The 17,054-nt window shown below is 37.1% G+C and overlaps 2 protein-coding genes across 3 annotated transcripts in view; both read left to right on the forward strand.

Annotated features, from left to right (window-relative positions):
• Positions 1-975: 975 nt before the first annotated feature.
• LOC136265328 (uncharacterized) overlaps positions 976-17,054 on the forward strand; it is a 41,752-nt gene continuing 25,673 nt past the window's right edge. Inside the window, exons 1-6 of one of the 2 annotated variants that reach the window (XM_066060137.1) lie at positions 976-1,032; positions 1,299-1,458; positions 2,947-3,134; positions 5,121-5,408; positions 6,070-6,228; positions 6,286-6,496. In XM_066060137.1, the coding sequence (XP_065916209.1) occupies positions 981-1,032; positions 1,299-1,458; positions 2,947-3,134; positions 5,121-5,408; positions 6,070-6,228; positions 6,286-6,488 (1,050 nt within the window). In that variant the 5' untranslated portion in view covers positions 976-980 and the 3' untranslated portion in view covers positions 6,489-6,496. Of the gene's footprint in view, positions 1,033-1,298; positions 1,459-2,946; positions 3,135-5,120; positions 5,409-6,069; positions 6,229-6,285; positions 6,753-17,054 lie in introns of those variants that run through there. The other variant, XM_066060129.1, reaches the window with a different exon arrangement.
• LOC136246913 (ice nucleation protein-like) lies at positions 10,233-17,053 on the forward strand. The gene is made up of 4 exons (XM_066038511.1): positions 10,233-10,395; positions 15,616-15,779; positions 15,828-15,990; positions 16,054-17,053. The coding sequence occupies exons 1-4, from the start codon at positions 10,319-10,321 to the stop codon at positions 17,051-17,053; spliced, it is 1,404 nt and encodes a 467-aa protein (XP_065894583.1). The 5' UTR covers positions 10,233-10,318.

Raw genomic sequence — 17,054 nt, forward strand, 5'->3', positions numbered from 1 at the left:
ACTTGTGCTGCATTCCTAATTAATTCCCTGTAACTCTAATTGGCTAGTAATTTAATATATTATTAGCACTTTACAGTGACCAGCACTGAAGGTCTGACAGCAACATGTGCTGCAGCCTTAGGATTACCTAACCTAATTTCAAGGACTTAGAACTAGCTGCCTTTTTTCTCCTCTACAACACCGGACTATTGGGAAAGGTACCAATTTACTAGCCAATTGGATTTACAGGGAATTAATACAGTCAGACTGCACAAGTCAATGATAAAGGACCAAGGTTATTGTAAATTATACTTAGTTGCCAGTATATATTGACATTCATTTCTAGATATTAGCTCCTTTCAGTAGTTGCCAGCTGCTTTTAGTTTTGTGGACACACATTTTTTTTGTATAGCTAAACTGCTTTTGTATGGGGTATATAGCTATTACTGTATTGCATCATAATCAGATATCACTGGCTTTTCTAGGGGACATAACATGTGGCACACAATTCATCAATAAGACTGTCTTATAGGGCTCTAAAGCAACAATTCAGATATTAAAGTAAAACGGTCTTTGTAAAGAGATGGTCTTTGTTAGAAGGTGGTCTTTTTAAAGAGGTGACCACTAAATGAAATTACCTAAGTGCTGTTCCATTCCATTCCATTCCACTATTCTATTCCATTCCACCATTCCAGTCCACCATTCCATTCCACTGAATCCAGACGCCCGTGTGAGAAGCCTGGTTGATTCTTAAGCCATTAACTGTAATAATATTTAACAGAAGTGTTGATGAACTTTCCATAATGATATAAACAACCATACATGGCAAGTTTCACAGGTTGTTTATATTTCCTTATAAAGTACCTTTTATGTTGCACTAACTACATCATCATTCTTGGACCAACAACATAACATATATATTTTTATAACTGCAATACGTAGATGTATAAGTTAGTCTGTATAGAACAGTAATATAAGCTTTGATGCTATCTTAGAAAACTATGGATAATAAACAACTGCTCACTATAATTATTTGTCTTGCAACAACAGCAGGTTAGCAGAATATTCTGCACTATATATCAATAGCTAGTACAAATATGTGAGCCTACATGCTATATCAGTGTTACCAATATAGCTGTATACTGTGGAGTCTATATTATACTAACAATCAGCCCATAAATTTACCTTTGGAGTTTTAAGTGTAGATTTACAACTTTGAAATTGTATGGACAATTTTTTGGAGGTGCCCAGAAGTTAATTATAAGTAATGAACTTCAGATCTAGATACATATGCATGGAGTAATGAAATGTATCTGTAGCTCTCACTATCACTAATGGTCCACAAGACACAACAGTGTGTATCAATCAAGTGGCAAATTGTACATGTGGATTTACTGGAGTTGATCCTAACATTGTAGTACCAGATTGGAGAATAATCAAGAGAAGAAATGGTGTAGTTGTCAGTGATGACATTATCATGTACCACGGTAGTGGTATCATGTACCACGGTAGTGGTACATAATAGGGATCAGGCAGAAATTTTTCAAAACACTCTAATAGAACGCACGCCAAAAGCAGCCTTCCGGGCTTTAAATTTTATTTCTAAAACATTCTAGACCTTTCTTTTGTGTTTACAACACTAGCCAACAAGTATTAAAAGTAAGGGAAATGGTTTTAGGTGTTTTTTAAAATTTTGAAAATGGTTAGATTCTCCATCTTCTTCTTTCTTTCTTCTTTCTTCTTTCTTTCTTGTTTCGCGCGCCTACAGCTCGTAGGAAGTAGATATCAGCCCTAAAAACGTATGGCGTATTTAAAAAACATTCGTACCCAGGTCTGTGTGGTATTAAAATCTTCCCTCTCTAATGCGATTGCGAGATATAGAGCAAGAATCACTCTTCGAGACGCCATTCGATCGAGAAGCCATACAGATGATAATATAGAATTGTTTAAAATTCCATTGCTTTAGCTCACAGGACTAAAATGCATCAAGTTGTATCACACTAAACATTAAACATAACTATTGTTCACTGAAACTCGGGTTTTAGACTTCCTTCATTACGAGACAGTGAAGGGGGTGTGGCCCGCACCTCGTCACTTAAACTATTACTGTACGCCTTTCGTGTATACTTTCTATTATATTCTTCAGCTGTTTACCAGCTAAGAGTCGACATAACAAGGCTTGTAAGCTATTGGAACACACTGGTAAATTTCGAATTGAAAAGGGGTGTGTCCCTTCCGTACGCGATTGAAAAATAAAAAGCGGGATACTCCGTATACTCAGCACTTTAATTGGAGTCGACCACGTTTTGTCAAGCGTGTGTTTTACTCGTGTTGAGATTTCGCACCGCTTCGTTGCAGTAAACGGTCACACTAGTGGATTTATCTACTCGTCAAAGGAAAGTGGTATTGTTTACTGTATTGTTAACTGTATTGTTAACTAATTGTTTATTAAACTTATTTATGTAATTGTTTATTGCCAGTTGATATTACAATGGGTTTCTTTATTAAACAATCATGTACTGTTGAACGTATATTTAAGAAGTAGTCCATGTGCATGGACATGAAAAAAATCATGAAACTAGTGGGGCAAAAAAAATTATTAATTTTCAACAAGTAGAATAGGGATCAAAGATTTGATTTTGAAAAAAACTGCGTAAACAAGAAGTAATAGGGATGATAATCCACAAAATTCTATGCATCATCAGTTCAAAGCAAGTTATTTGAATAGTGTACACTCAATTTGCGATTCCTATTTCAACTTGTGGTTAAATTTTGTTAAAATGTTGAAATAGGAATCGCAAATTGAGTGTACACTATTCAAATAACTTGCTTTGAACTGATGATGCATAGAATTTTGTGGATTATCATCCCTATTACTTCTTGTTTACGCAGTTTTTTTCAAAATCAAATCTTTGATCCCTATTCTACTTGTTGAAAATTAATAATTTTTTTTGCCCCACTAGTTAGTGGAAGAGATATTGTCAGAAACACTATTGGTGGACTGGAGTGGATAGCTGATCCATTTAATGGAAACAATAGTGTGTTAAGAGTTGGTCCAGTGGATGGGACTGATGACCAGTCACCATTTCAGTGTAGTTTTATACTACTGAGAGGAGGTAGTGTTTTAAGTACAATGGGAACATTAACTGTGTTAGGTGGGTTAGATTCCAGCATTGACTGGTATGCACAGCCATTTACACAATTTTTGTCTTTGGAAAGAAAACACAACCGTTTACATGTACACAGGATCAGGGGCAGTAGAACAGGTTAATTAAGGAGCTTAGGCAATGAAAGTTACAGTTAACTGTGTTTGAAATGTACAACAGATGTTCTGGGGGGCACGTACACTACTAAAACTACTTTCACTGTGTTGCTGCAGTAGCTCCTATATTGTATGTATGCATTTGTAAGTTTTACTATAAACTCCGTAATCAATGAGATAGTGGGAAAATGTATAGCCATTTTCCAAAAAACTTTATTTTTCTGGTAAATGGACAAGGTAATATGACTTTGCACACTCCCTTGGTTGCTTGGAAAATAGGTTCCCTGCATGCAGACTACAATTTTCTCTCTGCACTGTGTACGTACTGCTTTATTATTATGAGTATTAAAAGCTGCAAAATATGATTACAAAAAAATATAGCACAGGTAAACATACAGAGACAAAAGGTGCAGCTGAAGGTCAGTTAATATCCAGTACCAGCTGCCATGTAGGAAAAATATTTCTGAGAAAGTAATATTAACATAACTACTTAATATTATTTTTCTTAGTGCATGCTCTTGTATAAAAATTCTATTATTAACTATTACTGTAATGCTTTACCATACACTCTCTTTTTTCATTACAATTCCACTTCTAAACTTAGGGATCATGGAGGTATGGGCTTTCTTGCCCAAAAATATCACCTAAAAACCAAAAGCTTTGGTTAGGTATAGTCCATAGAGGCATAGACGTCTTCAGAGTGACCTCAAATCTTTCCAACAAGCAAAGTTTCTATAAAACTTTTTATTTAACCAAATTTTCTACTAACTGACTAGTAACTAATTGATGTCTTTAGCCAAGCATAGGCTGTAACTAGGCTACAGGCGTAATCTTTTCACTGTTCACCCTGGCCTAAGAAAATGTGCCTTTCACCAACCACAGCAGCTACAATGGGCTTACCCTTTGCATCCCATTTCTTTGTGCAGATATTGATGCATGTGTGGTGTGACTGGATTGATCACAGAGGAACTTCTGTTCATAAACTGTTTGTTTATAATGCTGTAGAACATAGCTGAAACTGAAGCAGAATTACTACTTTGCTCTTCAGTATTTCCATATTGATTGGATTGTAGAGGTGCTTCTCATATTGTTCTTCACTTTTATTAGATACATTTAATACACCAGTAGCTGAAAACAAAGTGGAATGACCACTTTACATTATTTTGAGTAATTGATAGTAGGGGTGCATGTTCAGTTGTGACTAACTTTTATGATTCTAGGTCATTCTTTCCTTTGATGTGGTATGTGATGGCTCAGATCACCAGAAATGAATTATGTTATTTCACATAAACTAGTACAAGGAAAAATCATAATTGAATATAGAAAATGAAGCAAGGGAGGTCATTTACACCTGCAGCTATGCTAGTGGGACTGGAGAAGTTCTCCAGGTGTAGATGACCTCTCTTGCTTTTTGTTTCTATGATTCCTATATTTCAAATGTAAGATTTCCGATGTTTCCTTACACTTAGCTAGTCTAACTCTTGTAATGAAGCAAAAAAATATATTCACCATGAATAATTTATTGAACCTCGGTACATAGTATAGGATGTCATGTGATGCAAACTGTGCAATATATAGCAGTGAGTGGATGATAAGACACTTAACAGCCAGAAGGTGTTCTTGGATGGACATGCACAATGGTGAATCTGTTGATGTTGGATTTCATGACTACTATATTATACACTTCAGTTTTAAATTGATGTTGTTTACCTCTTAAAGCATCACCGGGCTTGTGATATAATACAAGAAATATAGCACTCAACAAACATACGTATATTAAACATTGACTCATCTGTACATGCATAATACACTGAAGGCATATATGCACACACTGTGACCTACAGCATAACACATGAATTGTGTATATACTTTGTTACAGATCCACCATCACTCACCAATATCATAGTGGAGGATACTGGTACCACCTTCATCACTATATCATGGATCAGTACATCAGTTGGTAGTGTGAATTATATTATATCATTATCATCTTCAACTGATGATGTGATAATGTCACACATCACTAATAATACTCAGTACACTATTAATGGACTAACCAGTAATACATCATATAGGATCAGTGTTGTCCGTAGTGTAGGAATGTGTCAGGGAGAAGGAAAGGAAGTGATGGTGAATACAACCAGAGTGTCACCTAACATACCAATAGGTAAGCTATATTATTCACATCACTTGTGGGAAATATTAACATACGGTACGGTCTGTACTCTATGTTAACAGATATATTATATGCTTTCTATACTGAATGCTGCTATATACTTTACTCTATTGTATCTAACTTGTGTTATCACAATTAAGTTGGTTTAGTGCAGTGACTAAGTGCACTTCCTACTAATTAGTTAATGGTACTACTGGTATAGCCCTTACAATATCTTATTCACAATAGACATTTTTACATGCTAATTAAACACGCAATGGAATTTGTAAGTAGTTGTTATGAATTTTTGTTTTGTACAGTTCAACCTTCCAGAAGCAAAACAATTGTTTTACAAGCTACCACTTTAGTTAAAGATTTGTTCACTGATTATGTAGCCGTTGTCTAAACATGCAACCCTACAAGTCAATACCTAAATACCACTGAGTACCACCGAGTATATTTACAACTTGATATACATAACAACAAGGATTGATAATAATTATTATAATATCTTGATAACAGCTTGTACATCAGTACAAACTCTCTAGTATATAGCTTATTTAACTCCTATTTCATTGGTGATAGACATACGTACATACAGTGTACCACACATACACCCATAAATACTGTAGTATAGCTACTAGCCATGCCACTATCCTCATCTTTTTAACAGGTGACAGTGAATCAGATGATGATGAGAACACAACTTTGATCATTGTATTTACCATTGTCATTGTCCTCCTCATAATATCATTAGTAATAACTGTTGCTATTATTGTTTGGTTGTGTGTTGAGCGTTACCACAAACTGGCCATGGTGTGCAGCACTTGTGGTAAGGTGTATAAACGGAGTAAATATTTTAATTATCCATGACTTTTGTGTTTACTAGAAGTTAAAACTCCTGTGAACCAGCAGCAGTTAAACACAGACACAATCAAGATGCAGTCATCTCCAGCTTATGTTCCAGTAGGTCAAGACACTTATCCAACTTCTTCCATAGTACCACAATATGATACTGTACAAGTCCCTTCTGATCATCAAGATGTACCAATGATGGCTAATCCAGCTTATCTGACCCATAAGAACATCTGATGTGTTACCTCAATGAAACACATGTACATCACACCTATCACAAAATGCAATGTGTCACCTCATCATGTTGTAATACTCAATATTGCAGTATAATAATACATGTAACTGTTGAGCTTGTGTACTTATGTGAATGACATGTACTACATAAAGTATAATGAAGATGTGTACACATCTGTGATTGTGCTAAATCGACACATTTCATCATTGTAAACTAGCATCGTATGTGTAGATTATATCATGTATTTTAACACACCAGCAAAATGTATAGAGTAATATATGTACAGCATGCATGTATGGGCATCCATCTTATAGTTTAGTAGTAGTGCACACAAATTCAGCACCTAATATGGTCAATCTCATGAATTGGTTGTTGTTCAATATACTCTAATAGAACAGTCATGTTAGAATGTCTTTCAGCCCATTATGTAATTATACCAGGAAATGTGTTCTATATGATTGTATGTTCCAAGAAATGTGCCCATCAGATTGTAACATGCACAAGTGTGTTTAATTCATCAGAACACACAGTGTTATAAATCTTGAAGGAATGTATATAAAGTGCATGCCATTGGGCTGTAACAATTCATTGGCAATCCTGGCACCAATATTGTGCATATTAAGAATGATTTGGCACCTTTGGGTAGTCCATTAGTGTAGGTACAGGTATCTGTTAAATATTATTATACGTACACGCTGAGCAATGTGAACATATACACTAGTTTGAATATCTTGTGCAGTATGATGTTAAAAAAATTTACATCGTTAATAAATCAATGTATATACACCCTGTATGTCAACACCAGTGACCATAAAACTACAGCAATCAGAGGTGTGGGGAGGGAGTTTCCAAGGGTTTCAGGAAACACTCTTTGAAATTTAGATTTTAATCTTACAGCAGTAACCTAACACACCACTGTGCAAACGTGAGTAGGTAGCAGCGCTAGCATGCAGTACAGCACAATAAGATTCACCTCTCAGGGCCAATGGATCTACAGATTTTTTGTTTAAAGGATGGAGATACTCTAATAGAGCATTCACACAAATACCCATGTATTATTACCTTGAGAAGTAACTTTATTGCATTAATGTTGTATAATCCTACAATGTCAGGTTCTTCCTCAATAAAAAATACTAAATATCTCCACTCTACCTCATTTCCAACAAGGTAATACAAAACTGAATGTGACTAGTTTCACCCCGTTACATATTTATAGTCTGAAGTTTTCAGTCATGGACCTCCTGTAGTTCTATAATGCACTCGGGTGTACAAGACACGTCCTCAATAAATGTGCTCAAGCATAGTAAGAAGTTTAAAATGATACTTAGTTATTCCATTTTGGTCAGTGGATTCAAGGAGTATACAGATATATAACTGATTCACTATCTAATCACATTGTTATATAACTCAGTATCCATAACCTGTGAATTAGAAAGATATTAAAGGGTTATTATGAAGTGGCAATGACGTTTTTAAAAATTTCCCTATGAAGCTAGTCAATTTCAGATAGTGGAGATCAGCAATAAGCTGCAACAGTGTGCAAAACCTTGCTACCACTTGCATGACTGTTCTATTAGAATAGTTTATATTTCCTATGTATTCTTCATAGCATATTTGATTCATTAGTCTATAAAATAATTTTTATTACCAGTTATATCATGAGAGTATCATAAGTACTTTATATACGGTGATGGGCTGTGAATTAGTGTCATTGATTATTTATGTGTAAGTTTCTGTTTCATACGTAGGTAGCTACATTTTATGATTATAATTTTTGTTATATAGCTAGTGAGTTACTAATGTAGTGTACTGATTCATCCATGAAACACAGCAGTTGGTATATTATGTAACAATATTCAAGCTCTGGAGCTGTCCCTGCTGCTGGTGACTTAGTGGAATCCCCTTCCCTTGAAAAATTGGCTTATGCCACTAACAAAGGTGACAACAACTTCAAGATAACTGGTGACACTAGTTGCTAAACACTTGATAATACTATACTTTTCCACTTTCTACTGCATTTATAAGATCAAGACACTCTAATAGAGCAGTCAAGTAACTTATATGTATAGAACAATCATATAACTACAGATTATAGCAAGAGTTTATAATAAGATTATAGTGACAACCTTTACCTTGCGGTAAGTTTGTTTATTTCATATAGTTCAAACCATTGTGATTATTAACTAAAGTATAAAATCTAAGAGCTAGCTAATTAGCTCAAAATTTTCTGGAGGCATGACCTCAGATGCCTTATAGCTGTATTTAATTCCTTGCATTGGCAATAATACACTTTAAAATTAATTTTCAGAAGCCCCCTTTTAAAAATCATAGATATGCCACTGCATTTCCACATGCAAACTATCATAGATTTTCAATTATCTGAATGCCAGCAGGGGAAGTGGGGACTACAATTAGGCAACTGAGGTTTCATTGTGCTCTGTGAGGTTGTTATTTTGTAAGTACATGGTTGTGTATGGTGTGTACCTGCACCTTGCACTAGTCTCACTTTGTGTGGAGCCAGTTTTTTGCTGCCCCCACACAAACCATCTAGCTGGCACGTGAAACTTGCACATGTCAAATAGTCAAGTTCAGTTTGGTGGGTATGCATGTTTTATTATTAGTACATAGTACAAGATTTAACAATACCAAAATTAAATGTATTGTATAATACCATATCTATATTTGGGATACTTTAGGATATTGACTAAGAAGCTGGTCATTTATTTAATGATGATAAGACTCCCTTATTAACTAAACAAGAATATACTGCTTATTAGTGTCTTGGTTATGCCATGACATTTTAAAATATATTTCTATTCACCAAAAAGTGTGTGTATAGCTTCTGGACTCTGCTACATTATTATACTCACTTACAAACGTAATTACAAAAGGGTTATCATAATTATGTTGATGTTGTTTTGTGCATGACACGTATTCATGCTCAATTACCTAGCGAGTTGTCCAGAAGCAATTCTCATAGCTAAACATCCACCATGTAGCTACAATACCAATCTTTCCCAGGTGTTGTGCTTGAATAAAGTCACTGCAAATTGTATAAGGTGCTTATTAATAATTTATGAATGAAGTGTATCACTGTTCATGGCATAGCCAATTTTTGAGATATGTACATAGTAGTGCTAAAAATAATCTATTGCTAAGGAATGTAAGCAGTGAAGCCTATTGTTAGCGTGTGTCAATGCAATGTCTATTTATGGAAGTTGTGCTGTTGTTTTGGCTACACTGAGCTAACTATTTTACAGCCTGATGTCTGTAATCAGTACATATATGACATGGTGGTGTACATGTAGTGGTGAATTGTCAGTTATTATTATTATAGCTAGCTAGCTACTGTCTGTATAACAAGGAGCATTTTTAACATGTATTTTGGATGTTAGAAATATAACATTGAACACATACTTGAAGTACAGTACTTCAAGTATGTGTTCAATGTTATTATCGTATCAAATTTCAAGCATCGCCCACCACTAGAGTAGCCTACTCTCCGCACATGCGCTTGTAAATAGATAAGCGCTAGCTAAAATCTAAGCATAAATAATCAATGTCTGAGCTGCTGAGTATGGAAGTCGAGACTAGTGTACAAAACAACGTAGGTGAGAAAATTACTTGTTATATAAAAGTATTTTGCATCAAAAATCTCGCTGGACCATATTTCCGGATTCTCCCGTTTTACTTTTAACGTGCCCGGATGAAACTGCATCCCTATCAGTTTAACTAGTATAAGTATAATAGGTAGCTGGTCAGAGAAGTAGTTATGTGATAAACTGCAGTTGTCTTCAACTGATTCAATCCAGACTAGTAACAACACTTAATTATGACGACTACGATGATAGTAGCTTGGATGGTACTCTGTTTTATGGTTGGCGTAGTATTCACGATGCCTAGCAGATGGTAAGTATTAGACTATACAAACAGTACTGAAATTAAAATCTGTGGGGTCGCCGTTAGCAATTTTGTTACTACTGTGTTCATGAGGCCAGTAGCTGTGCAGAATGTAGCTAGCTGGTAGCTATGTACAATACAGTATACCCTGCAAAAGTGTAGCCAGTGAGATCTGTGGTAATATAGTTAGTGATCACTGGATTTCTTAATGACAGCTGTGACTAAAATTTCCAGTGATGTTCACTATCTTGCCACAGTATTCACTACCTATTGTATTTATCTGTTTTGCTAGATAGGCACTTTAGGGCGGACACTGGAGGCAAAACCTGTATGAGGTGCTTACCACAAGCCAAGGAACCTAGCAAAAATGTTTTAAGTGAAACAGGACAAATACCTAGAGAAGGGTTTCGAAAAAATCCAATGACTTTGATCTGCAGGTGCCACACTTGGTGGTCAAACCAGGGAGGCCAGTTAAGTAGGGGAAGATTGTTGTTTTTATCTGCTGTACCAGTTAGACAACACTGGAGGGTGAACACTTATTACAATGTATTCATTATACCTGACATCTATTTCAGACTTACAGTAGTTTAGTGCACATGGGGCCCTAGCCATACTTTGATGTTACCATGCAAGACCAGTAGAACTAGCTATGCTGTTGCAACTAGACCATTCAGTAGTTAGCATCACTCATTGTGAGTGCTGTCACAAATTGTACCCACTAAAAAGTGAATGGTGTAAAAGGAGCAAGTATAGGACCTGACCATTGAAATGAATGATAACCAAGTTCTCATTCAGTTGCTTGTAAGTTTTAACTCCATACTACTACTACAGTGTGAGCAGCAAATACTCAATGGCTTGACTTGAATAGTATGGGTTTCAGTATTGGAATGTGATATTTATATGTCTTACTCTCAACCCAGACATTAAAACGTGGTTGTCCTGCATGTTTTGATACACAATATTTGGTTTGCAGAATGCTCAAATTTGCCATCCATGCCACCTCTTCTCTTGACAGTTGGCTGATTTACATTAATCACTTCAAGGCAAACTGATTGATGAGGATGGCTCAACACTATGTTTCTTTCATTGCTGCTATTACTGGAACATATGTTGGTGACTTACGTAGCAAGAGATTTGTTTGCCCCTCCAGCATGGATGGGTGGGCTTGATGCTAATTTTGATTATGACTCTACTCTTCAAGTTACCTCATACCTAGTCCAGAAGGTCATTGAACAGTAGACTCGCTTCAGGGTAGCAGTGGTTAGTGCCCAACATCAAGCTAAGGCTAATGGTATGTCTTTCAGACTTCAACAGCTAGTTTTTAGGTAATCAGAACTTATGCCAGCTAATTTGCATCATATTGTTTCTTTATCTAGTGAGAAAGATGCCTGTCTAGGTTATCTGTGTATCCAAGGTTTAATTTTGCACTTCATAAAGGTGCTTTTAGGGATGCATTGTGTTTGCGATGATGTGTTTGGTTGCCCAGTAGCTTGCCTGCCAAGTGTGTGTGCGGTCATGGCTTCACTGTATTAATTGTGCATCTGGTGGTTTTCCTACACTATGTCATAATGAATTTAGGGTCATAATGAATTTAGGGATTTCACCACAGCTGCATTGTCTGAGGTTTGTTATGATGTAACGATTGAGCCAGTGTTGCAACCCCTATCTGGTGAATCTTTTCATTATGCCATGGCCAATGTGGAGGATGAGGCATGCCTGGATGTTAGTGTAAGGATTCAGGATAAACTGTCATCAGAGGGCTTCCTTTGATATAATAGTCTTCACTCTGACTGTTCCTATAGTCACACCAGTTACTTCTCTGACAGGAAGTTTGGGTGTGACAAACAGCAAATGTATGAACAGTGTATAAGAGATGTTGAAATGTGCTTCTTCACCCCATTGGTGTTTTCTATTTTGGGGGAATAGGTGGTGTGGCCACAACTGTTTACGAGTAGGTGGCATCTCTGCTTTCTGCTCAGAGAGACCAGAGTTATAGCTGTGTATTAGATGCTCCACCAGCTATTCTTTACTCAGGTCAGCTGTGATCTGTTTGCATGAAGCAAGGTCTTATTGTGGTAGCCCAGTGACTATTGGTGCACTTGACCTTGCAATATCTGAAGGTCAAGTCCTCCATCCCATTGATCCCTTTATGATTACGGTCTTATTTTGTCCATCACTTTACCAACTAGTGCTGGGGGTGGTGGCAAGGGGAAGTGGCACCCCAGTGAAAAAATTAATAAAGTTTGTCTCACCATTTATTCTTTCTTAAGCTCTTTAACAATTTTCTCATGTCTGTGTTGTCATATTAGTAGCAACACATGCTTTATTTCATTCATCATGGCTGATAAAATTGCTGACTGTCTTTCGTATAACATCTGTATCAAGACAATGTAACTTATTATCAGTGTCACATCTGATATCATTGACTTGTTAAATCATCCCTAAGAGACTATTATTTTGCACTCAATATCTGTGTGTGTGTGTGTGTGTGTGTGTGTGTGTGTGTGTGTGTGTGTGTGTGTGTGTGTGTGTGTGTGTGTGTGTGTGTGTGTGTGTGTGTGTGTGTGTGTGTGTGTGTGTGTGTGTGTGTGTGTGTGTGTGTGTGTGTGTGTGTGTGTGTGTGTGTGTGTGTGTGTGTGTGTGTGTGTGTGTGTGTGTGTGTGTGTGTGTGTGTGTGTGTGTGTGTGTGTGTGTGTGTGTGTGTGTGTGTGTGTGTGTGTGTGTGTGTGTGTGTGTGTGTGTGTGTGTGTGTGTGTGTGTGTGTGTGTGTGTGTGTGTGTGTGTGTGTGTGTGTGTGTGTGTGTGTGTGTGTGTGTGTGTGTGTGTGTGTGTGTGTGTGTGTGTGTGTGTGTGTGTGTGTGTGTGTGTGTGTGTGTGTGTGTGTGTGTGTGTGTGTGTGTGTGTGTGTGTGTGTGTGTGTGTGTGTGTGTGTGTGTGTGTGTGTGTGTGTGTGTGTGTGTGTGTGTGTGTGTGTGTGTGTGTGTGTGTGTGTGTGTGTGTGTGTGTGTGTGTGTGTGTGTGTGTGTGTGTGTGTGTGTGTGTGTGTGTGTGTGTGTGTGTGTGTGTGTGTGTGTGTGTGTGTGTGTGTGTGTGTGTGTGTGTGTGTGTGTGTGTGTGTGTGTGTGTGTGTGTGTGTGTGTGTGTGTGTGTGTGTGTGTGTGTGTGTGTGTGTGTGTGTGTGTGTGTGTGTGTGTGTGTGTGTGTGTGTGTGTGTGTGTGTGTGTGTGTGTGTGTGTGTGTGTGTGTGTGTGTGTGTGTGTGTGTGTGTGTGTGTGTGTGTGTGTGTGTGTGTGTGTGTGTGTGTGTGTGTGTGTGTGTGTGTGTGTGTGTGTGTGTGTGTGTGTGTGTGTGTGTGTGTGTGTGTGTGTGTGTGTGTGTGTGTGTGTGTGTGTGTGTGTGTGTGTGTGTGTGTGTGTGTGTGTGTGTGTGTGTGTGTGTGTGTGTGTGTGTGTGTGTGTGTGTGTGTGTGTGTGTGTGTGTGTGTGTGTGTGTGTGTGTGTGTGTGTGTGTGTGTGTGTGTGTGTGTGTGTGTGTGTGTGTGTGTGTGTGTGTGTGTGTGTGTGTGTGTGTGTGTGTGTGTGTGTGTGTGTGTGTGGTGTGTGTGTGTGTGTGAAAATAATACAGAAAATGCAACAAATGAATCAAAACATTAAGTAACAGTCTCATAAGTGAAGAACTTACCACAAAACGCAGCTAAAATTTGAAATGAATTCCATCATGCAAAAATCTGCTTTAATGTAGGAATTTACATATTATAGCATCAAGTCTAATAAAGGGATTACACATATTTGATCAAACTGGAATGTAGAATTAAGTAAGAGGGGATTGCACAAGTACATATAATCCTTAAGGATGTATGCAGCAATTTCTTTCTGAATAAACAAATGAACATCGTCACTCTGCAGTGCCTTCCCAAAGAGTACTGTGTGGGCTTAAATATGTAGAGGACTGGCTCCATGCAGAAAGCAGATCTGATAAGTGTAAGATAAAGTTAGTGTGAAGATTGTTCACAAGATAAGTGTAGCCAATTTGCGTTAGTGCCATTTTATAATTTAATTTATGTACATTCTGAAATGGGCATTACACACTGCTGTGTGTCTTATGATGCCGAAAGAGAACAGTGATAGTAACATAATTTAGAAGTTGAATATGCATGTGCACCTGGCAACTACACAAACTTGAGCTGACATGAGTGTAGTTTTCCAACTTTGCCATAATTCATAACTAAGGTATAGCTAAGTGGTAAAAGAATGCTGGTTCCTGAAAGTTGTAATCAGAGTCAGTCAGAGAAATAAATTGGCAAGGGACCTGGTAGTTGTCAGGACCTGCATCATATTTTTTCAACTTGTAACTTTTTTGTTCTGATCGGTAGCTTATTTTCCAACTGTGTTTTGTACTTTGTGCAGATTGTATATACCTCACAAACAGGTAATTTTTGCTGCTTCAAATCCCTACATTATACACTATTTGGAATCATGACTCATGACAGACAGTGAATAAACACATCAATTTTTTCAGTTGAGATTAGATAACAAATGAAGGTGGATGTGGCTCCATATGCAGCAAAAGAAATTGGCTAAAACGATTCTCTTTATCTGAAAGTGCAATTGTGTCATCGCTTGTCATAAGAAATGTTCTCATACAGGCAAAGTGCTAAAGTGTGATGAAAAAAAAAAGTTTTATTACCATTTACATAATTGTGTCACCTGCTCAAAACAATCTATTTATAGTTAACCAACTCCACTAGCTACGTAAATAATCTTCACACAGGAAATGAAGGTGGAAATAGCTAATCTCTAAACAATTACTTTGCAACAATGGTCAAAGTTCTATGCACTCAGAATAATACAATTCAGAGCCAGATGCAAGCAGCTTCTTCCTTTACTTGATGTACAACTGGGATGAATGTAAATGAGGAGTAACTGATAGCAGACACTGCTTATTGCTACCAGAATCACACCAAAATTTCAGTAATAATATTTCTTTTGTATTACTACTGCAATTGTTACTTTTTTCAGTCGTGGTGTTGGTTGCCCTTTTTTTGTAATAATAAATATTATGTGTTTGTGTTTGTTGTAGTCATGGTGTTGTTGATGGAAATCAGTTGTTGGCATTTGGAGCTTAGGCCAGTCGATTGATTAATCACTATAAAATGCCATGATGTTGCATTCTGTATTTATATATGCCTGCTATAATGTGTTTATGAATGTTCATGTAAATATATTATAGTGAGAAAATTGAAGTCCAGTTCAATGCTGGTTACATGGATGATATTAAAGAGTATAATCAAACTGTCAACAATTCAATTCCATTGTTGATGCAGTACCGTACTTCCAACCAAGATTGCGAAATGTGGAATAGTATCTCATCTAATACATGGAATAAATGTGATGGTAAGTCATAACTTGATATTTTAGTAATGTGGTTGATTGCTATTGCAGACAAATGGTCTGTGACATTGCAAATTCCTGGTAGTGGTGCACCTCATTTGCAACTAAGATGGGTACAAGTTGGCATTGGAAGTCTATGTATTAGAAATATAAATTTGATTCAGAAAGAATCAGGAGAAATGAATCGTGACCAACACATGTCCAGACAGATAGAGTAAGTTTCAGTGAGTAAACACAGATAACAATTTGACTTTCAACTTTATGTTAATCACTCTAGTGCATCAGATGTGCGGTGCATTATGGATAATGCTACCACAAGTAATGATGATACACTGGTTTATGTATTTAATGGGATTGTCAGAGAACTGAGACTATGCACTATGAACTTAAATGGCGAAGCAGATTGTATTGGTAAATGTGGGAACATAAACAATTGCAATGATTACACAAAACTGCCACACTTTAATGCATCCTCATTTAGTACCAATAGTGCTAGCAGTATTAGAATGCCGTCTGGTACAGCCAGTAGTATTGTTGGAGCATCATCCAGTATGTCCATTGAAAGTATGACCAGTAGTATCACCAGAACGCTACCCAGTATGACCAGTCGAACACCATCCAGTAGAACTAGTAATATTCTTGGAACATCCTTCATCATGACCAGTAGTATTGTTGGAATACCAACCATTTTGACCAGTAGCATCATTGAAATACCACCCATTATGACTAATAGAGTAAGTATTGCTGGAACATCATCCAGTATGACTAGTGGAACATCATCCAGTATGACTAGTGGAACATCATCCAGTATGACTGGTGGAACACCATTCAGTATGACTAGTGGAACACCATCCAGTATGACTGGTGGAACACCATTCAGTATGACTAGTGGAACACCATCCAGTATGACTAGTGGAACACCATCCAGTATAACTAGTGGAACATCATCCAGTATGACTAGTGGAACATCATCCAGTATGACTAGTGGAACATCATCCAGTATGACTAGTGGAACACCATCCAGTATGACTAGTGGAACATCATCCAGTATGACTGGTGGAACACCATCCAGTATGACTGGTGGAACATCATCCAGTATGACTAGTGGAACATCATCCAGTATGACTAGTGGAACATCATCCAGTATGACTAGTGGAACACCATCCAGTATGACTAGTGGAACATCATCCAGTATGACTAGTGGAACACCATCCAGTATGACTAGTGGAACATCATCCAGTATGACTGGTGGAACACCATCCAGTATGACTATATGAC

Source organism: Dysidea avara, chromosome 1 (assembly GCF_963678975.1).
Source record: "Dysidea avara chromosome 1, odDysAvar1.4, whole genome shotgun sequence".
Lineage (NCBI taxonomy): Eukaryota > Metazoa > Porifera > Demospongiae > Dictyoceratida > Dysideidae > Dysidea > Dysidea avara.

Bases quoted from the DNA above. Each gene is read 5' to 3' on its own strand.
- LOC136246913 (XM_066038511.1), top strand. From the start codon at position 10,319: ATGACGACTACGATGATAGTAGCTTGGATGGTACTCTGTTTTATGGTT. The intron at 10,396-15,615 runs GTAAGTATTAGA...AATATATTATAG, and splicing joins TTCACGATGCCTAGCAGATG to TGAGAAAATTGAAGTCCAGT. The intron at 15,991-16,053 runs GTAAGTTTCAGT...TAATCACTCTAG, and splicing joins CACATGTCCAGACAGATAGA to TGCATCAGATGTGCGGTGCA.